The 20,111-nt window shown below is 39.8% G+C and overlaps 1 protein-coding gene across 1 annotated transcript in view; it reads right to left on the reverse strand.

The window, feature by feature from the left end:
* DNAH10 (dynein axonemal heavy chain 10) overlaps window positions 1–20,111 on the reverse strand; it is a 49,420-nt gene that overhangs the window by 12,473 nt on the left and 16,836 nt on the right. Inside the window, exons 27-59 of the mRNA XM_088176243.1 lie at window positions 19,784–20,017; window positions 19,063–19,286; window positions 18,302–18,571; window positions 18,037–18,220; window positions 17,637–17,771; window positions 17,097–17,249; window positions 16,345–16,533; window positions 16,096–16,242; window positions 15,340–15,531; window positions 15,057–15,175; window positions 14,752–14,910; window positions 14,321–14,456; window positions 14,088–14,210; window positions 13,775–13,909; window positions 13,264–13,477; window positions 12,901–13,020; window positions 11,838–11,983; window positions 11,280–11,432; window positions 10,735–10,995; window positions 10,001–10,173; window positions 9,535–9,628; window positions 8,318–8,485; window positions 7,840–8,028; window positions 7,061–7,232; window positions 5,966–6,169; window positions 5,114–5,194; window positions 4,511–4,708; window positions 3,734–3,895; window positions 3,202–3,376; window positions 2,176–2,357; window positions 1,840–1,976; window positions 791–1,008; window positions 228–449 (exon numbers count right to left, since the gene is read on the reverse strand). Coding sequence (XP_088032369.1) covers window positions 228–449; window positions 791–1,008; window positions 1,840–1,976; window positions 2,176–2,357; window positions 3,202–3,376; window positions 3,734–3,895; window positions 4,511–4,708; window positions 5,114–5,194; window positions 5,966–6,169; window positions 7,061–7,232; window positions 7,840–8,028; window positions 8,318–8,485; window positions 9,535–9,628; window positions 10,001–10,173; window positions 10,735–10,995; window positions 11,280–11,432; window positions 11,838–11,983; window positions 12,901–13,020; window positions 13,264–13,477; window positions 13,775–13,909; window positions 14,088–14,210; window positions 14,321–14,456; window positions 14,752–14,910; window positions 15,057–15,175; window positions 15,340–15,531; window positions 16,096–16,242; window positions 16,345–16,533; window positions 17,097–17,249; window positions 17,637–17,771; window positions 18,037–18,220; window positions 18,302–18,571; window positions 19,063–19,286; window positions 19,784–20,017 — 5,669 coding nt within the window. The remainder of the gene's footprint in view (window positions 1–227; window positions 450–790; window positions 1,009–1,839; window positions 1,977–2,175; window positions 2,358–3,201; window positions 3,377–3,733; window positions 3,896–4,510; window positions 4,709–5,113; window positions 5,195–5,965; window positions 6,170–7,060; window positions 7,233–7,839; window positions 8,029–8,317; window positions 8,486–9,534; window positions 9,629–10,000; window positions 10,174–10,734; window positions 10,996–11,279; window positions 11,433–11,837; window positions 11,984–12,900; window positions 13,021–13,263; window positions 13,478–13,774; window positions 13,910–14,087; window positions 14,211–14,320; window positions 14,457–14,751; window positions 14,911–15,056; window positions 15,176–15,339; window positions 15,532–16,095; window positions 16,243–16,344; window positions 16,534–17,096; window positions 17,250–17,636; window positions 17,772–18,036; window positions 18,221–18,301; window positions 18,572–19,062; window positions 19,287–19,783; window positions 20,018–20,111) is intronic.

Below are 20,111 nucleotides of genomic sequence, written 5' to 3' on the forward strand. Positions count from 1 at the left end.
ACGGTATTGCATGTGTCTAAGTTCAGTGAATGTCTCTGGTGTGTAAAGTACAAGAGCTTGTGACAAAAATGGCCCCGTTAATCAGAAGGACATGAAAGTAAGATTCTCTCTCTGGTATGGCTGTGCACCTCCACCCACAATGCCAATTCTGTGCTACAGACTCAGCTCCAGACTCCCACTTTATAATGTCACATTCAGTAGTCCCTGGGTGTCCTGACTGGACATACCTGCTAACCTCCACCTCATTGGTCAGGAGGCTCTCTAATTTAAATGGATGGCTGACAGGAATTTCTCGTGAGAAAATATCTTCTTGCCACACTTGATAGAGCATTTCATGACGGAACTCCCAGCTGAAGGCTCCCACATAGCACAGAAAGGCAGCAGCGAGCAGACAATCTCCAAGCAACTTCACCTTTCGTATTTCTAATTCCTTGAATTCCTCTGTCCACCTGATAGAATTATATGGGAGATTCTGTACCAGGAAGATGAGGTTTATGTGCAGAATTTCCTCCTATTTTAGATACAGATTGAGACGTACCCCCAAATTCAGAATCAGTTTTCTCTCGCCATTGTGGTGGCCACAGACACTGAGTTGATCTGAACCTTCTTCCATTTATTCTCAATTATTTTTCAAGAGCTAATGGATATTAGCTCAGAACAAATAATAGCTCTTCTCGGAAATAAACATCATAGAAAGCAATATTTCCAAAAATGTCTCCACCTGATAGATTTTATCCCTGACACATGAACCTCTGATGTCAAAAATTATCCTCTTTGAATCTCGACTTACCTCTCATTCTCAGATTTCAAGCCAGCGATGAGCTTGTCAGCAGCCTCTAATCTTCTCTGCATTATCTCTGCTTCTTCTTGTAACTTTTGGTTTTCTTTTATTGCCAGCTCATATTTTTCCCCCAAAGATTTAAGCTCCTCCTGAATGGCAGCCAGCTCTGCCTGTATCTTTTCCAGTTCCCGCTTACTTAATTCATAGTTCCGTTCTAGCCTGGCCACCTAAAGTGCATTTTGAAGGAAACATAAGAGTGTCAGAGGATAGAAGGATTTTGGAGAGAAGTATTAAGTTCTCACATTTCTTTTGGTCATATTGTATTTTTCAAAGTGTTCTGGTAATAAACAGTGTAAGCCAAAATAACTGACACTGATACATCATGGTCTGACACTGCAGTTCCAAAGCAGAGAAATCTCCCAGTTTTGTACCCACAAGGAATATTCAGCAGGACTCTCATGCCTTGAAAAAAGGGGAGGTTTGTCTGCTTAATAACAATAATATTAAGGCTCCAAAACTAGACAGACACATCATCTAGTGAATATACTTTCTCTGCAGTCAGTTGTACATAATAACCTTTTCTTGACAAAAATTTCCCAGTGTCATCTATTGGACATTAGATTTCCTTTGGTAATACAGCTGAATTTCCAGTCGTCCTAGAAAAAGCTAATCAAAAGGTCTGTGTTTAAGAAATATGGATTTAGTGTACTACTGACCTCTGCTCTGTTCAAATGCCACGGGTTTTAAAGTTTGTTTTTAGTAAACGGCTCTAAACTGTGTTTTTCTAAGAATGTTAGATTACAAAATTCCAACTGAACATGTTCCTCCCTCATCCCTCAAGCACTGGCATGGATGATAACAGTCCAGCACCCTGACACAACAAATACAGGGATTTATGACTGACAACCTGCCTCACTGCTACTGCAATAGCTCTCCTAAACACCACTTTTTAAGCACTTCAATAGGAAAAGTGGTCAGTCTATGAAATGGTCAAGTATTATCTTTTCCATCAGGATCACATTTTCACCTTCCCTGATTTTGATTCAAACATATTTTACCTTTTCTTCCTTTGGCTTGACTGTTTTAACTACATCACAGTAGGTCACCACTGCTTCAGCAAACTTTAACATTCCCAGTCCTGCTCTGCTGATAACTTCCATTTCAGCCCAGGTAGTATTAAGATTCTTTAAGAGAGCTACATTAGCAAACACAAAAATATTGCAAGTGAGTTGAATAACTATGAAAAACCCTCAAAGAAATAGCTTTTCCTACCAGCAGCATCAGCCAATGTCATGACAGTAGGAAACATTTGTCAGAATATTAAAGAGACTCTGTTGGCTGTTCCCATTAACAATATCCTATATTTACTGCAAGTGCCCAGAACAGGAATTCACCTCTCATAGCTTTCACGTGGCTCCATGGAATTTCCCTAAAATCCGTCGTCAACAGAAGTCGCAGGAAATTTGTGTCAGCCATCATTGCTTTGGCATTCTTCCAGTTTTGTTCTTTGTAACCTCTCATTATAAGAATACAGTCCAGAACAACCTGCACCTGCTTTGGGGGTGTTGCAAAGGATCTGGAAAACAGGTGAGACAGTGGAAGAGAAAAAAGGAGACAAAGCACATGATGCCAAACATGGGTACTTCCTGTTAAGAGAGGCATTGCAATACAGGAGTTGTACATAAGACAAGACATCAGTGAAAAAGATAACCCAAGCCAGACAATAAATTATTAACTACTCAAAAGCTCAGAACCAATCATTGTATTCAGACCATTTGATCCACGAAATGCTAAAGGGTTTCAACAGTGGAAAGCTTAAAACACTGAGCCTTGATATTCTTTCCTAGGGCAGTGAAGCAGCTGGAGAAAAATCCAGAGATCTGTGAGAGAAAGGAAACTGAAGAAGTGTGGCAGGGAAGGGAGAGCCATTGCTATTTTGGGGACAACTATTTCAGGAAGAGCCAAAGACTGGATGTGTCTTTTTATCAATCCTCAAAAAAAGAGATGTATTATCAAAAGACAGGAAAGATTAAATTCAGCAGGGAATTACATTTTCTTGCTATGAAAGTATCCCTGAAAAATGACTGTTATGTGTTCTTACTTACACGGGAAAATAAGAGGAGGAATGAACAGGTTTGGATAGCCATTGTTCAGGCAAAAAACAGAGCAGGTTCTGGTGCATCAGACACAGCCCAGAGAATGATGGGGCAAACAGCAAACAAAGGCCTGGAAGAACTGTCTTAAGGCAAAGTCGTGGGCTAGGAACCAGGGCATTCTGTTGTGACCTCTGTACCCAGACAACTCATGTCCTGACCCTCACAGGTAGGTGAGAAAAATGAGGTTAAGGCTCAGACCCAGAAAACAAGGGTCTCTCAGTGTTGTTCCAAGAGTTTATGCTACTGTACATACAAATGAGTCACCTGAGCTCAGTAACTTCAGCCTTGTCAAGCTTCTCCACCTCCCGTTTGGCAGCTTCCATCATAGGCTTGATTTGATCCAGTGCTGCCTCAGCCTCTGCCTTCTCCACAGCAATAACTTTATTCTGTTCCTGTATCTCTATAGCTTTTTCTTCACCCATCTTTTTCTTCTCCTCAGCTAGTAATTGTAAAGGCAGGACCATAAATGAATCATTCAAGTTTGTATACAGAACATACACTAATACACTAATAGAGATTCACTCTTTGCAGAAAATCAGAAATTACCATCAAGTCAGAACCTTTGTGTTGCCAGCTTGCCCCTGGTTACAGTGACATCCCCAGGTTAGGAACAGCTAGTGTTCCATACAGGGTATGCACAATCTATTTTCCTCCATGTTTCCCTCTAATACTGAATTTCTGAATCAGAAGTTGCCTTTTTTGCCACTGCCTTTCCCACATTATGCTTTACACCTTGGAAAGAGAAGACAAAGGCAGGCAAATGTGTAGTAGCTTGTAGTAGTTGTAAACTACCCACCTATTTCTGTGTTTAATTTAATGTCTCGTAACAAAGCCTCACAAGCAGCTGTTTTTTCTGTGAGCACAATCTTTTGCTCAGCAAGTTTTATGTTCAGCTCAGCCAGCTGTACAGCAGCTTCTTTCAGTTTAACTAAGCCCCCATCCAGCCGTTTACATTGTGCTAGGTAAGAAAAAAAAAGGGAGAAATGTCAGTGATTCATTGATTGTGTTCAAGCACACAGCAACAATCTCACAAAGAGAAAATATCCTTAGAGGTGCACGGAGAGATTTTCCTTTTCTGAGCCTCCCATCTAAAATGATGTTAATGTCACTTGAGCTGACATAGTGGCCCTGTGCCACAACTTATTTGCCATATTACACTGGTTGTGTTTTATCCTTTTCATCTATTTCAGTGCCACTGAAGTATGAATAAGAATGGCTGCTTGAGGAAGCAATTCTTGGCCTGAGCGAGACCATGCTGGTATTAGATTTCACCACAACTCTTCCCCAAGCAGAGGAGTGTCTGGTTTGGAGATTCTGGCTCATGTTCATTCACAAAAGGATTTGAGGAGAGCCCATTGTTTGACAGAGTCTGAATATTCACATGTAGCCAGGATTTTGGGTCAATGTCAAAACACAGCCCCACAGCTGTGTGCCAGCACAGCATTTGAAACAGTACTGCTACCACAGATGTTTCATATTCTGGGTAATATGTGGGATTCTCACCAGAACTTCTTTTGGTTTTCAAATATTTAAATCACTTATTATAAAGGAGAAAACATCTACATAGCCTTACCTGAAATGAACTCATTTTTCTCCTCCAGCAAATTTGCATAGGTATTGAGAAAATCAAGGTAATTTTTTGGTGTGACGTGATTTATACGTCTCAGTTTCTCCAGAAACTTCTTGCTGAAATTCCCTACAGATTCATGCACCATGACTATGTGATCAATCACTGACTGGAAGCTCTCTGGTGGGATGCGTGGGTTTTTTCCTAAAATTGGGCAGAAGAAATAAAAAAATTCAAAGATTTGTGGCTTTTTTCAGGGTACACTAATTACCATCTTTCTCATGTATATCTAAGCCAGGCACAAAACAAGTCTCTTTTCTGGGGCAAAAAGCAAATCCAGGGCAGAGCCAGAAGGGAACCTCCTGATAGACAAATCCCATTGTCTGCAGAGTTAGGAACTTGAATTTTAGCAATTTTAAAAATCTATTAGATTAAGAAACTACCATCCAGTGACATTTTTGACTGGGTTTTTGTATTACCCATTTAGACTCAAGGTAACAAGCACAATGGGAAATGAAACTGTGAAATGTTCAATAACTGCAAAGCAAAGAATGCATTTCTCAGGCTATGCCATGGGTTAATGGGTTGAAATTCTGACATGTTACATACCCAGAAAGGATTGTGCAACTGCACACAAGGCCTGGGCTGGCCAGGGCAAGAACCAGTCAATCCCAGTGTTGTTGACAAGACCTTAAAATAAAAGGAGAGTGTTATCTAAAAAATTCCTTTGTAAAACTAACCCCTAATCAGACAGGCAGTCCTCTAATTTACTTTATTTACATCAAGAATTTTCAAATTATTCTGACTCCTTCTTAGTAACAGAATTTACCACAAAGTCCACACTTCCATTTGACAGTAAATAATTTGCCCCTGTGTCCTGCTAACCCCACTGTACCATTCCTTAGGCTCTACAGGACACAGTCAAGAGCTGCACTAAGGTACTTTAGGGCCTGGTTGAGCACTCCCACCTGTACCCATCTTTCAGTCTCTTCTGTTCCCAGGACTCCTTTCAGCCACCTGCAGCACCTGCCAGGCTCAGGTGGTTTTTCTCTCTGTGGAAGTTCCTCCAACCATGCCCTTTTTTTGGCTATGGATACAAAACTGTTTCTTTTTCCCACCATCTCAGTTTCATAATGATTTTTCACCACACTTTCTGCTGTCAGCTACAGAAGAGAGGCTGCAGAAAAAGGCTGTGTATTTCCAGTTAAGTGAGGATGACCAATTGATTTCCAGCTGTTCAGCTGGAAAATGAACTGATCTGCTAAATGCTAATCAATATTGTTCACTGATATATGGTAATTAACTGGAAAAAAAAAACATGCAATGCAAATCCTTAATCATGTAACCTGCTCTACTTAGTTTAAGCTGACAGACATCTCTCAGTGTCCACTGGAGATTCCTCTGATGCCTGTAAATCTGTATTTCACAGGGAAGGGACCAAGCACTGTGTACAGTTGATACCTGGGAAATTTCTGCACCACGTTCTCAGGTCCTCCCCAACTGGGGACATTCCCAGGACAATGTGAAGGTTGCTTGCACATTTGCTCACAAAATACTGCCAGATACTCTCTTTAGCTGGGCCCACGTCAGCTTTAGCAGCTTCTTCTCCAATCTGACTTAGTATGGCATCTTTTTCATCATCTGCAAAAAGGGCTGGCACCATTCCTGTAACATAAGGACAGAAGAATGCTAGTGAGAACAACCAGTAAGAGGAAACCATATGGCTGGGGATAGGGCAGATGAGAAACCAATTTTAAACCTAATTCTGCAAAAATGTTTCTGAGTAGTTCTGAATGAACCAATTCATCTCTCTATGCTTCTCCTCCTTCCCATAGCCCTCATGAAAAATAGGTCATACTTGAGATTTAAGGGAATAATTAATGCCTTTTTGTTTGGGCTTCAGCAACATACACAAAATGTCACAGGACTCTGCAAAGAAAATCTTCATTAGTGTCTGTGAACCATCAGTTCACATTTTTATTCTCTCAATCTTGTGGCAAATACTGCATAAATAACCTAATGACAGACCAGGGACATGGAAAACCAGAATAAGGAAAGGGATAAAATTAACTCATCTGTTCTCATATCAGACTGTGTAGGAACTTCTATAGAGAGTGTGGTCACACAGTGCCAGCTGCTGCTCATTTCCAGCTGCTTCCTTCACTAGAAAACACCAAATTACATTTCAGGATATATATACATAAATATACATATGGACAGTTGCTGCAATTCAGGTGAATGCTATTCAAAAGCCAATTGGACAAGTGGGTTTGTGGTCAAATGCAGCTGAAGTTTCCCTCAGTCTTGGAAGAAATCTGAGACTCTTCCAGCATCATCACCAGCATGAATGAACCCTATAACCTCTTCAGACATATAAATGACTGTAAGAAGATTCCATTATTTCCATTAAGAAAGCCATTATTAAGGCCAATACCATTTCAGGCAGTACTGAAAGGTGTAACTAAAGCAGCAGAGGGCACAGGGTGAACCAGTAATAGCTGTATCAAGGGTACAGTTGAGACTGTGAGTCACAAGCAGAGAGGCTGCCAGTGGCACCTGAAGTCAACATGTTGTTGATGAGTTCCAGGAAACTCTCTTCTGCCACATGGCCATCTGTAAACAAGAAGACCATTGACTTGTCGTCAATACCCAGCTTCTGGTACAGATTTTTCAAATCGTCTCGGAAATTGTTTTCTCTGTATCCTCGACTCAAGATGATCTCGAATACCTAAGGATGAAAATATACACTGAGAAGACACAGATGGATCCAAGACATGATGGTAACTCTGAATTTCAATTAGACTGAATCAAGGGGGTTGGTTTGGCCCCAGTCATCAGTAAATGTTTAAGTATCCATAAAATTGTGCATTTGTACCACTCTGCAGGTTTGCATTTTCAGAATTGCTTTGTGTTCATCCTCCTTTTTTGTTCTTTCCTTCCAAGCCTTTTTAAGCAAAGTGCCTCTGAGAGGAACATTTCCTCTCTGAAATAATACAAAACAAGGCTCCTCAAGCACCACTGGAATGCTGCTGTAACACATGTAAGTATCAACAGCAGTAGTTAAGGACAATTAGCCTGTTCATCACCAAACCCATCCTTGTTTTCCTTCCCCAGTGCCAAAACCCAGATTCAGGCACTGGCAGCTTCCTGCCCAGATCACACACTGCCATCACCTTGGACCTCCTGGCAATCACTTTCCCCTGGGCTTCTCTCCACGGGGAAGAGCTGCCAGTCTCATCCTTGTCTTGATGGACTCACCCCCATCCCCAGTTTAATCCCAATCACAGTTTTACTCTGCTTGTCCTTTCTCACAGCCCAGACACAGGGTCACTAACCTCACATCCAGCTGTATAAGCAGCCAGTCTTGTCAGGGACTGCTTTCCTGAGCCTCCCACCCCGATGAGCAGGGCGTGCCCGCGGTCCATCCGGATGATGCGATGGATACGGACTAAATGCTCCAGAGCATCATCAAAAAGAACCAGATTCATTTTAATATTATACTCGTTGTAGTCATCCAAAATCTCCTTCAGAGAAAGGTGAACAGAATGTTACTAGGAGACCAATGAAATAATTAATAACATTACAAAAATAGCCCGTTCAGCAGCATTATTCCTTTCCCATTCCTCTGGGAAAATGAACTATTGGAAACACTGCTGACTCTCTTGCTGATCATCAGTTTTCATCATTGCAAACCCCAAATGGGCATCAAAGCACATAAAGTTCTGTGTGTACACAGAAGAGAACAGATTTCCTGCAGTTTGAGGCAGGTCCCTGCCCATTCCTCAGGCACAATTCCCAGCTGAGACACTCTACCTTAAAGAGAGCTTTTGCTATATCATAGTCTTGGATATCTTCATAAACACGAGGTTCTGCATAATTCAATGCTGTTCTGAAATCTCCAAAAAGAACTGGATCCCTCATGACATGCTCCAAGTCATCTGGGAAATGCTCTTCCACCAAGGTTTTTATATGGCCTTGTACCTTCAAGGATATTAAATGAGTCAGGCAACACAACAAAGCATTTGATTGTGAATCCAGTAACACTTAGAAAGGTGATAATGCAGATTCTTGCTCAAATACGGATTTATTTAAAGCTGATACTTATGTCACTAGAAGATAAAAAGATTACAGCCCCCTTCTGAGTTCTACCTATGATCTAAAATTATCTAATTGGTAGTTCAAGAATGGTTCAAACCAATTGGCTGCAGAACATAAAAAAAAAAAGGAGAAGCCTGTTAAATAAAACACCTTCTCATATATTGGTGTAAACAGTATATTAATAAACTTCCCTTTTCAGCATTCATAGATGTGTCACCAGAAAGATCTCTCACAAAGTTTCAAAATCTGCATTAATATTCTGCATTGTGAAAATGGAGCTGGAGATGTATCTTTGTATGTTAGAGAAGAAAGATTTAACTAGAAAAATCTGAAGCCTTCTTGGCCTACCTCTTTTCATTCAAGCAACTTCCAAAGCAAAGCAAGTTGCTTCTGGATGAGTAGACTTTACCTCAATTTCTCTCTTAAATCTCAGGGTTTAAAACTGACATTGTTCTTTTCTGTGTTTTAAGACATAATTTGAAGCATTTTCCAATTTAATTAACAGCCAGAACTGAATCCACTGTGTAAGAACTTGGCTTTTATCCTTTTTACTACTTGATTGTACAGTCACATTCTGGTACAATCCTTCCTGAAGGAAAATGACTGACTTGAAGTGATTTCCTGAGTTTTCTCCTGTACTTCTCTCACGCTTTGTCACCTGTACTTTTGCCAATCAATTTTCCTGGACAGGCAAACCAAGTGATACTTTCCATTCCTTCTGCAGATCTGCTTTCTTAGTCTGCCATCATCACGTTGTTTTAGGCAAAAAATCTTCCACGGGCTGTGTTTTAAATTAATGAGCAACATATTGCTTAAACAAATCTGCAGTTGGACACCAAGACCTGAGTCCAACACTAGATAGTGTTGCTGTTGCAAATTAATTGCCATAATAATAGTCAGTGACTACTAAAAAACTGAAAGAAATTACTCACCAATTCTTTGTCTGCTTCATTAATCAGCCTGTCATGGAAAACCCTCAGGCACTCATTTCTCCAAACTCTCACCATCTGGGTCACTGTGTGAAACCTGAAATAACATCAAAATATCAGACTGCACCAAATGAGTTGGCATGATTCCTAAGGCCATATGGTTAATAACAAGGACCAAATTCTGGACTGACCTTCTTACTCTTTGTGATTTGTTGGGGTTTTTTTATAATAAATAACTTGCTTGCATTTTTACCTCTAGTATCTTATTTAAGAGAGACCAATGCATCAGTGCTTGGCATCAAGAGTAAGATCACAATTTAGGATGTTCTATTTCTCATTGTGGTTAAATGAAAAGTGACCAAATGTGACTGATTTCCTGTAGCAAATTATTTCAATTTCACTCAGATTCACAAAAAAAAAAAAAAAAAAATAGGTGCAGGACCGCTAATGGCAATTTTTCTATTCTTACCTTTCTGAATCTGTAAGAACAAGTCCATTATAGACCCTGGAAAGATCCCGCAGGTTAAAAATGTAGTGGAATTTGGAAGGAGTAGGAGGCAGGTCAGTAACAATCATTTTATAAAGTTCCAAAGTACACAGAGTAATCTTGTCAGAGATGGCTGATATGGACTCATTAAAGGTCTGAAAACATGAGAAAGAAGAGGTGTTTTCATGAGACTTCCCAGACAGAACTCAGTGCTATTAAACACAAGCTGTTTTCCAGCTTTTAAGCCTGTTTGGTTCAAAAATTCTCTGTAGTATGAACATTCTGCAGTTGAAGGTTTAGGGCAGACTCCATCTTCACTCTGGAACCTTCTGAGTGCACAAGATAACATCAAACTCAGTGACTGGAATTCCTACAAGATTTCTATAGCAGAAAAATTAAACTCTTTTCTTATCTAATATTGCAGGTACCTTGCCTGTAATGCAGTCTATTGCGTTTTTCACACTCATTCAGGAAAGAGTTTTCTGATCTTCATGTATTTGCTTAAAGGAACTGTAATCAAATCATTCACACATTTCAACCCATGAAAAGCTCCAGGTTTATAAATGATCTGCTGGCTTGAATGTTTACATATTATACAAGAACTTATCTAAACAATGTAAAACTCACTGAGATACAGAAAGAAAGGTTTGTGTGAGGTTACATCTGTTTAAAAACAATACACCTGTTGAGCAATCCTTTAGAAAGAGTGAAATTACCGCAGTGTGGCCTTTCAGGATGGAGAAGTAGATCAAATTCAGTGATTGCTCAGAAGGAAAAGGGATGTTAAAAACACTGAAGAGTGAGATGAATCGAGGGTCAACTTCATTCCGACCTCCTCCAGCTTTGCCCATGGCAGCAACAAAACCCAGGTCTCGAAGAAATTTAATGTTCATCTCTTTACCACGATCGTACATGAAACCTTTCTCTAGCAGCAGCTTCAGCAGGGCAATGGGCTGCTGTGTGCCATACTCATCAACCTGCAGGACACACAAGAGTCAGGATACATCAAAGCACAGGACATCAGCTCACCAACTACTGCTTTAAATGTGGGAATATTGGGTTCCATACTCAGGAGAACATTACAGGGAATAAGGGACACTTTGTAAAGCTCTGGCACTGATTGTGGACACTCATCCCTATGTCTCCTATGGGAAAAGTGCTTCTTCTCTGAGACATGCACACTGGATTTGTGCAGGCAGGGACTGTATCAGTGCCACCCCAAATGTTTCCATACTACCTTGCAAAACTATTGACAGCTTACCCTTGGCATATTCATATCATCCATGAACACAAGGAGACGTTTTCCCATGGGAGGGCCAAAAGTGTCTTTAGTTCGTTTTTCTACATTTGTCTCCAGGTTTCTCTGAATGTCCATGGATGTTGTACGAGAAGAGAAGTTAATGACCAGCACCAGCTGCAAACAGGAGGAGATTATAAGAATGGATTCTAACCTGTTTTGTTGTTTGGTTTTTTTTCTTTACTAGAGCATTTATATTATCTGTCAGACATACAGGAAATGCTGCTCAGGTCCATTATTCACTTGAACTACAGATGACAAAGAAAAGTAAGCCCATCCTTAGCACTTTGATAATATATTTTTACTTCCCATAATTGAGTCTGAACAAGGTAAAAGAGGACAAAATATCTTTGATCTTGACGGATTTTCACATCAGTCACACACTTTGGGTCTGGAGTTTGCAGTCACATTACCCAAGTCAATATTGCAACCCACAGACTGAGGCTTCACAATGCAAATTTAACACAAGGGCAAAGAATGAAAATGCAGCTTTACAAACAGGGCAAAATGCCTCACACATACATTATAGTCTTTGTCCAGATTGTTTAGGAAGTTCTGTGTAGTTGCTGTCTTAGATGTACCCGATTCACCTACAAGAACAACTGGGCGTTTCACTTTCACCATCTGCTCCAGTAACCAAGCAGTGCGTGTGGTATCCACTGTGGGCACTGAAAAAGAGCAGGAACACAATCACTGGCTCAATGAAAATGCACTAGAGCTGGGGGATTTGTGTTTATAGAGCAGTGCTGGAACACACTCTCAAGGTAATAACATGCAGTTGCACAAAGACATAATCTGAATTATCAATTCACTAACAATGCTGAGAGAAAATTGTAATTGTTTAACCATCTCTTTGCAGTCTTTGTCATTGGGATCTTTTCTTCTATATATGTACACTAAAAATAAGTTATCTTTCATATAGAAAGGTCACGGTTTGGTTAAGCTCCATTTAATCCCTATTTCAAGGATATAAGCAGGATTTATTTGGATCATAAGCATTTTCCCAGAACTCTGCAGAGATGAATTTTTTTTCTATGTGAATCACCTGCATTTGGAGCAACTTCAGAGATCATAAATTTATGTCTCGTGTCAGTGAAGTTAACCTGTGCTTGCTGGAGTATCACTGTAAATTAGCGTGTCTAAATTTGTCTTTAACTGTGAAAAGCACCATTAGGCAATGCTTGAAGTAACAACAAATAACAATCCTAAAAATGTAATTTTTATCTACTGAATATCTGACCACGAGCTGATGTTTTCCTAGAATTTCGGGTAGAGCAAACTGTGAATCTTCTGCTAGTCCAGCTTTTAAAAGGCATTATTAGCTGCTAAATAAGCCTTATTGACTGAAATGTGCTTTCATCCTTTCACTTTTTTATTACACAATGCTGTAAACGGCAACTTTATGACTGCTAAACTATTATGAAAACAACTTTAAAGAAACTGATTTGTGCCATCACAAGAAACTGAACCTGAGTAGATGACCTTCAGTACAGAAAAAGGATGCCTCATGTTAAGTGCCAGGCACTCAGTGGTGACACATTATGAATTAAAAGCACATTATCACTGTATTTTATTTTATACTCACCTAGAATGTCAAGAAATTTCACTTCGGGATCATGAATATATTCAGGAACAAGTTGCATCCAAGGTACCCACTTTTTTTGAGATGCATCAAAATGGAAGTCATACAAAGTTGGCAGCTGACCTGCAAACCATTAAGCAACTGCAATTTTTTTAGGACACTGAAATATTTCCTAAGAAAACAATCTCATTGAGATGAAAATGAAGGGTAAGGTTATAGATCACGTTGGGCAACACTTTGTTCTATTTACAAGTAATTTAACCTACTAAGGCACCAACCAAAATTCCTCTAGCACCCTCCTCATGAAAACTATCACTTTTCTATTACAATGAATGGGATTCAGATTAAATTATGACAAGATCCTACCTGGCAGCTCCCCTGGCTTAGCCAGGACGTTCTCACCCTGAACAATAGTCATGCAGGAAATACGTTTAATGTTCTCATCAAATTTCATTCTCCCAGCATCAAGAAGAGAAGCACCTAAGGAACAATACAAAGCTTCCAAGAAAAAACACTCCAGAACATCAGGATTTTCAGGCTGTACCAGTAGGACATCCAGCATCACAGTCAACTGCACGATCTGTTGAAAAAAGGGGAAAACAAAATTGCCATTTAGATGCATGAAAACTTCACATGTTCTCAGCTGATTGCTGGTCTTTTGTTCTTACAGGTGGATCTACTGCTATGTGTATTAAGTTCAGTAGCAGAGCATTGTTAGGTGCTGACTGGTTTGATGTCTCTTTGTCCTCGTCAGTAGCAAACTTGACATTTCAGCACAGACTCTCCTCCTGTGCTTTCTTTGGGAAGGGTTTACTTTTTCCATCATTCCATTTTCTTTTGAGTTAAACATGTTCAATCTTTATTCCTTGTTTCTTACCATATTTAAATCTGTTTGAGGAACAATGGTCTTCAGCTTCCGTTCCTGTTTGCCATCCACAATTCCCTCCACAATCATATCAATAAGGTAGGGCACATACTTTTGAAAGAGACGATCCAATTCCACTCTCTCTTTCTAAGGAACACAAAAAAGATAATAATTCAGCAGGAAAAAAAAGTTTTGACAGCAAAGCTTCCCATCAATACTTGGCTGACCAGATATGATTGTTCTTAGAAGAATCAATTCTACCAAAGACTGTCTACAGTTCAGTGTTAAATACAAATACTCTCAGAACAAGGGTAACAATTCTCACCTCATTTTCTCTTCCTTTGACCCACTTCTGCCAGTAGGGCTGATATCTCAGATTTTTAGGATCTACAAAGACCATTCCACAGCGGGATACTGTGGCAGGAGATGCATACTGTAAGTCCCCAACCTATAAAATAATCACACAAGATAATGATACACAGGAACTGTTTCTCAGGCTTTGAAGCCCCATCTGTATCTAACCCTTCCTGTGTATTAAATGGTACAGTTATTTCTTACCTCAAACAACAAAGCACAGTGTGCCTGAAGCCTAATCCGTTCCCCATTTGCCAGGGTCAATAACTTGTTGTCATCCATGACAGAATTCATGTTTTCAACCCAGAGAGCATCCACATCTCCATCAAAGAGAATGTACCTGTGTACAAGAGCCATGGGGCACAGACTGATCTCTCATTTTGCTAATATATTTTTGTATTCAGAAGTGTCATCAATGGTGTCATTGTCAGTCCAGGTATTTTGAAGCCTACCATTCATTTTTTTATAATTGCATAGTTTCACTGAGACTAGAAACTCACAGGAGACACAAAGACCCCTAGACACTTTCTATTTATTTAGCATTTGTTTTTTTAAATAGTGTCATATCAATTTTTTTTTTAATTAATGTAAACCCCAGGATCTCAAAACCACCACAATGATTTCTAGCTGCCTACCTTCGCTCTTTCTTGTCAGTGGGTCTGTTGATATCCCGAAAAATGTTTGACAGGACTCCATCTGTCCAGTCTCGTGTGACAGGGTCAAGGATCCCATACAGCTCAATCACACTCATAGCTTTAGGGTTCAGTGTGTAAAGCTTTGTCAATAATCCCAACCTAAAGATATAGCAAGAAAATCAATAGTAAAATGTCACACTATCATCTCATGTTAATCCAAGCAAATACTCTGTTGATCCTGTCATGACTGGACTGAGTAATACAAACTGTGTCATTTTACAGCCTGGTTCATATTCCACACTTACTTGTTTTGGGCCTGGCACAAGGTTTTAATAACAACTGTCTTTCCACCTCCAGTAGGTCCAACCACCATTGTAGTGTGACGAGTTAACATTGTCTCATACATCTGAACTACTTTATCCACCTAAAAAATAACACCAGATTCAGTAGACTACTGTCATGACTCTTTGGACAAGGTTAGCAGCTGGTCTATATCAGCTAAGTTTTCCTGGAGCCACTCCAGGGTGCAACAATGCACCTGCAGCCTCATGTTTACAACAAAACCTCAAGCAATTAATTTTTTTATACCTGGACTGGTAGAACAACATAACCTCGTTCTTCCAGCACTTGTTCTACAGCATCATTAAAGTCAGGGTAGCGGACTCGAGGGCAATCCAGGCCAGGAAAGAGGTCAGAGATCAGGCCAAGGAAGAGAGGTACATCTTCAAACACGAATTTAGGAAGATTCATATCTCGGAGAGCTCTCATTAGTACAACTTCCTAGACAAAACATAGCAAAATCAAAGCTTTACCAAATAGTTAACTAATCAGCTAAAATGAGGTACTTGGAAACTTTAAATTGTTAAAAACTATAGCTTAATTATTTCAGTACAGCTTTTAGAATGTTTTTTGTCATCAGTTCCTAATGGAAACAACAGAGGTTATTTTATATGGATTAAGCATATCAATAACTAAGTATAATACACTGCCTTTTTCTACCATGTTAATCAAATGCCAAATGGATGCATGGCCCACATCACAGCTTCCCCAAGCTGGAGTACTCACTGTTCAAAAACCAGTTTTTGCTTGTCATCCAGAGATATTCATCTGGCTATTTGCACCCTGGACTTAACAAAAAAATCTCATTTTCCATAGATTTCCCTACTTTGACTGGAGTTCTAATGTCAGAGAGCACAATGAAACTCAATAAGAGCAAAGTGAAATAATAAGACAAATAACACTAATGTTCCTATTTCCAAATCAGACAAACTACATCAGATGGGGAAAGAGGATCTTTCTAATGAAAAAGATGATATGCCCAGGGAAACTAAGCAGCAAACCTACCTCACTGAGGTCTGCTGATCCTCTTTTCAATTCTCCAGCCATTACCAACACTGACTTAAGGGCTCGCAGTCCAAAATCATAGTGATGTTGTTTAGAAAGCTGTTCCCTTGCCAGCTTGTACAGCACTGTCATCTTTTTGGCAAGGACCTGTTTGAGATTTAATTTAAATGATCACAAATGTGGACACTGCTACTGGCCATGCAAACATGGGTGGGTACATGGGTATGGGTAACAATAGAATGTTCTTACCTTTGCTGTAAGGAACCCTTCAGAAAACAGCATTATTTCACAGATCTGCTGAAGATCTGGTACAATAACAACCACAGGCCTGAACAGAGCTTTCACAGATTCAGGGAGCTCAGTCCGGCCAGCATAACCAGGATTCATTGTAATAAAAATGCCAATACGGCTATCGAGGGAAATCTCCTGTCCTTCAAACTAAAGGATGAGAAAAGATTAGAATAATGTGAATTAGGAACTAAAAAAAAAATACTATTTGCTAAAAGAGAAAAACGGTAATATTGAGGCATCCATTTAGGACAAAGTGCTAAAATATTTAGCTTCAGACAGTCATCCTGATACAAACAGTGGGGTGAATGTACCTTTTTTAAGATATTTCACAAGCATCAAATTTTCTGAGGTTTTTGAATTCCAATAAGCATCAGTAAATAAATCCTCAGTAAATTAAGCCTCACAATCCACATCAAGTTAAATTACTGCTGTCTCTCATTACTACTAGACTATTACCCATTTACTCGTTATTATCCCATTAAGATCACTTTTATCTCTCTTCACAAAGGAAGAACCTAGCAAAGGATTAGGCAATCGGCAAGGATTTAACATCTTTCAAATCAAAACTACATACTCAGGAGTTTGAAATGTTCAGCACAAATGAATTACAGAAGCAGCAGCCCTTTGATCTAATGATGAAGTCTAACCCTGTATCTTGGCCTGAAAACCAAGATCAGCCATCACAATTACTCTTCTTTTTTAATGTTTACCTGAAATCTTTTCCACCCATTCATTAAAGCGTTTCGGATCGTCTGAATCTGGGAAGAAATGACTGAAAGCACAGAAGCGTCGATGCGATTGAATTCATCAAAGCATCCCCATGCACCACACTGGGCGAGGCCTGAGAAAATTTTACCTATTGCCTAAAAGGAACAACAAGAAAATCTTCTCATCAGTGACTATATAAAACATTCTGCATCAAAAACCTTTGGAACATGCTAGAATTCTCAATGGTGGATAAACCTCTTGATGTTTATCAGTCATAAGGTCTTGCAATAATTACTTGCCAAGTGCAGATTGCCTATCATAAACTTAAACATATACCATACAGTCATTGCTCCCCTGCTTGAAAGGGCCTGAAATTCCTTCAGGAATTTATTCAAAATTGACATTTTTTTACTAAATTTAATTATCAAACAGCATGGTATTTCTAAGGGAGATACTTATGTAGAAGTTCAGAGTATGTCCTTACCCTAGGCACTGATAAAGAGCAGAAATTTTATCAGAGAACACAGATCTTTAAGCCTTACTTTGAAGTCCATGCCTTCTCCACAATTTGTCACTATGCATAGCAAGCCCAGTGCTTTGGCCAGATCCTTGGTTGTTTCTGTCTTCCCTGTACCTGCTGGTCCTGCTGGTGCTCCTCCCAAAAACATTGATAGAGCCTTTGAAGACAAACCAAAAAGCAAAGCCAAGCAAAGCTTGGATTAGATTTATGTTAGGTTGGTAACAAAACCACAAATGAACTCTTGGGTACAAAAAAATTTAAAGTTTATCTGTGAATGCCTTTGACAATATCTTTGTGGCAATGAGGTGCGAAGGATGATTTCAAACATCTTAGCGCTCACACTGACAGCAGGAAGAGGCAACAAAACAAGGATGTGACAAAGTACAACCAGGGCTCGTTACCAAACGTCCCTGGAGGCGCACCTGTGTGAGGGTGAGGTAGATGCGGTCGGTGAGCGGGGTGATGACGAGCCGCCCGTTGAGCCCCATGTACTCGTAGCCGTAGGAGAAGGTGCCGGTGCACTGCCGCACCGTCAGCTCGTCCGGCTCGCGCTCCCAGTAAAAACGCAGCTGGCTCTCCCACTCGAACTCCTGAGCCTGCAGGATGCTGCACGACAGAGCTCATGTGAGCCACAGGGAGGGCAGGACAGCTTCTAGATTTGGTGTTCAGCCAGGAGTTGGTGTTTACCTGTCTCTGACGAATATATCGATGATGTCTCTGGCGTGCACATCGATGATGAGGACAGTGTTGTATTTTTTCCTGTCATTTTTGCTCAAGGGCATTGTAATGCGGGTAACCAGGTCATCAATTTGTTTGTGCATTTTTTTAGCATAAAATTTCATGGCCTGCTTTTCTCCCTTTTTCACTTTCCGAAAGACATCTTCTACCTCCCAAGTCCACCACACTTGATTAGCAGCAAGAACCATCATGCCTTGGAAGAGCAACATCCAATCAACTCTATGGAAAACACATATAGTGAAGGAGGCTGAGTTACTGTTTATGTTAAGTAACTGACCACAAAAGGAAAGAAACAAAAACACAACAACAAAAAAGAAGTTCCTCCTGTTCCTGCAACAGCTACAACAACACAAGCCAGAGACCTACAAAATTCTTTCAAAGTATAGTGTGGGATTTCAAAAGCTTAGCAAATATTCTGACAGAAAAGCTGCTTGTTCCAGGTATAAAATTGCCAAATGGTATTCATTGTGAGAAAAACTTACCAAACACATAATACCATAAATAAAACTCAAGATTTAGGAAAATAGATATGAGAGATTGATTATGCATTCTTCATGGCTGGTTAAAATAGTGCATGTGAATGTATTCATATCCCTCCACATAGAGAAATACAGACTAAATTGTGTAGGAATTGTAAAATTATGCCTGAACTTTTTTATACCACTAGCATATCAGGTTATTTGTGTTATCCTTGACACTGATTGTTTCACCTGCTTCTGTCTTCACAATATCTAAAAATGGCTTCCTTGGTGAGGCGTCTGTTGGTCCGTCTCATTTCCTCCAGCACCACTGTCATCCAGTTCTCCACTCTGCCCACAGCAAGGACATTCTGTCTGAACTCCATCACCTCCCCCTCAGCTGAGATCATGGCTGTGGCAATCTTCTCCTCATTGTCACCATCCTGGAACCTCAGTGAGGCTATATTATCAAACATCTGAAATGTATCAACAAAGAAATTCATCAGTATTTTAGAAACAAAGCCTCCAAGATGTAACTGTATGCAGTCCTGGCTCTCCTCCAGAGAAATGGATCTGACTCCTAAGTAACCAAATACAAATACTGATATATATAGCCCAGCAGTAGAACTGCAGAATATCAAGCAAATAATCAGGCCCAAATTACATTGATTTTTTTTTCCCTAGGAAACAGCTAGGAGGAGCTATAATCTGTGAGGAAAGTTCTTTAATGATAGATCATTCTGGTGTATCTTGAATGTTCCCCTACCATAACTGCTACCAACCAGAGTGAGAGGCAGAAGAGACTGTGCATCAGATTTGATCTGGTTATTCAGAAGCTTCTTCAAGATGCTGCCAGGATTCTCTTTGTATGCAAAAAATATTCATGCATCCTTATAAGCATGTACAGCACAGTCTGCTAAAGGTTTTAAAGCACCTAAAAGCACAAGGCACTGTGAAAAGCCAGACACTGTACCTTTATCATGTGTTCCTGGACACAGAGTGCACTGCTGCTGCCAAGGATACTGAGCAACTCGTCATCAGATATAAAGAAAAATCTTGGGAAAGCATTTCTCTTGGAATCCAAATAATCATTCAGGCTTTTCTGGCATTTCTCCAGCACATCATTTATATGATGGAGGTCTGACAGACGATTTGGGGCTTCACAGCAATTTTTTATTATCGGGTCTTTTACAGTTTCTTCCATTATCTATACAGGGAGAAAAGAAGTTTAGAAAATGTTGAACAGCAATAGGTTATATTAAAATATATTTAATTAATGACAAAGCATGAGAACAGCACAA

The sequence above is a fragment of the Sturnus vulgaris genome, chromosome 19 (assembly GCF_052056855.1).
Source record: "Sturnus vulgaris isolate bStuVul1 chromosome 19, bStuVul1.hap1, whole genome shotgun sequence".
NCBI lineage: Eukaryota > Metazoa > Chordata > Aves > Passeriformes > Sturnidae > Sturnus > Sturnus vulgaris.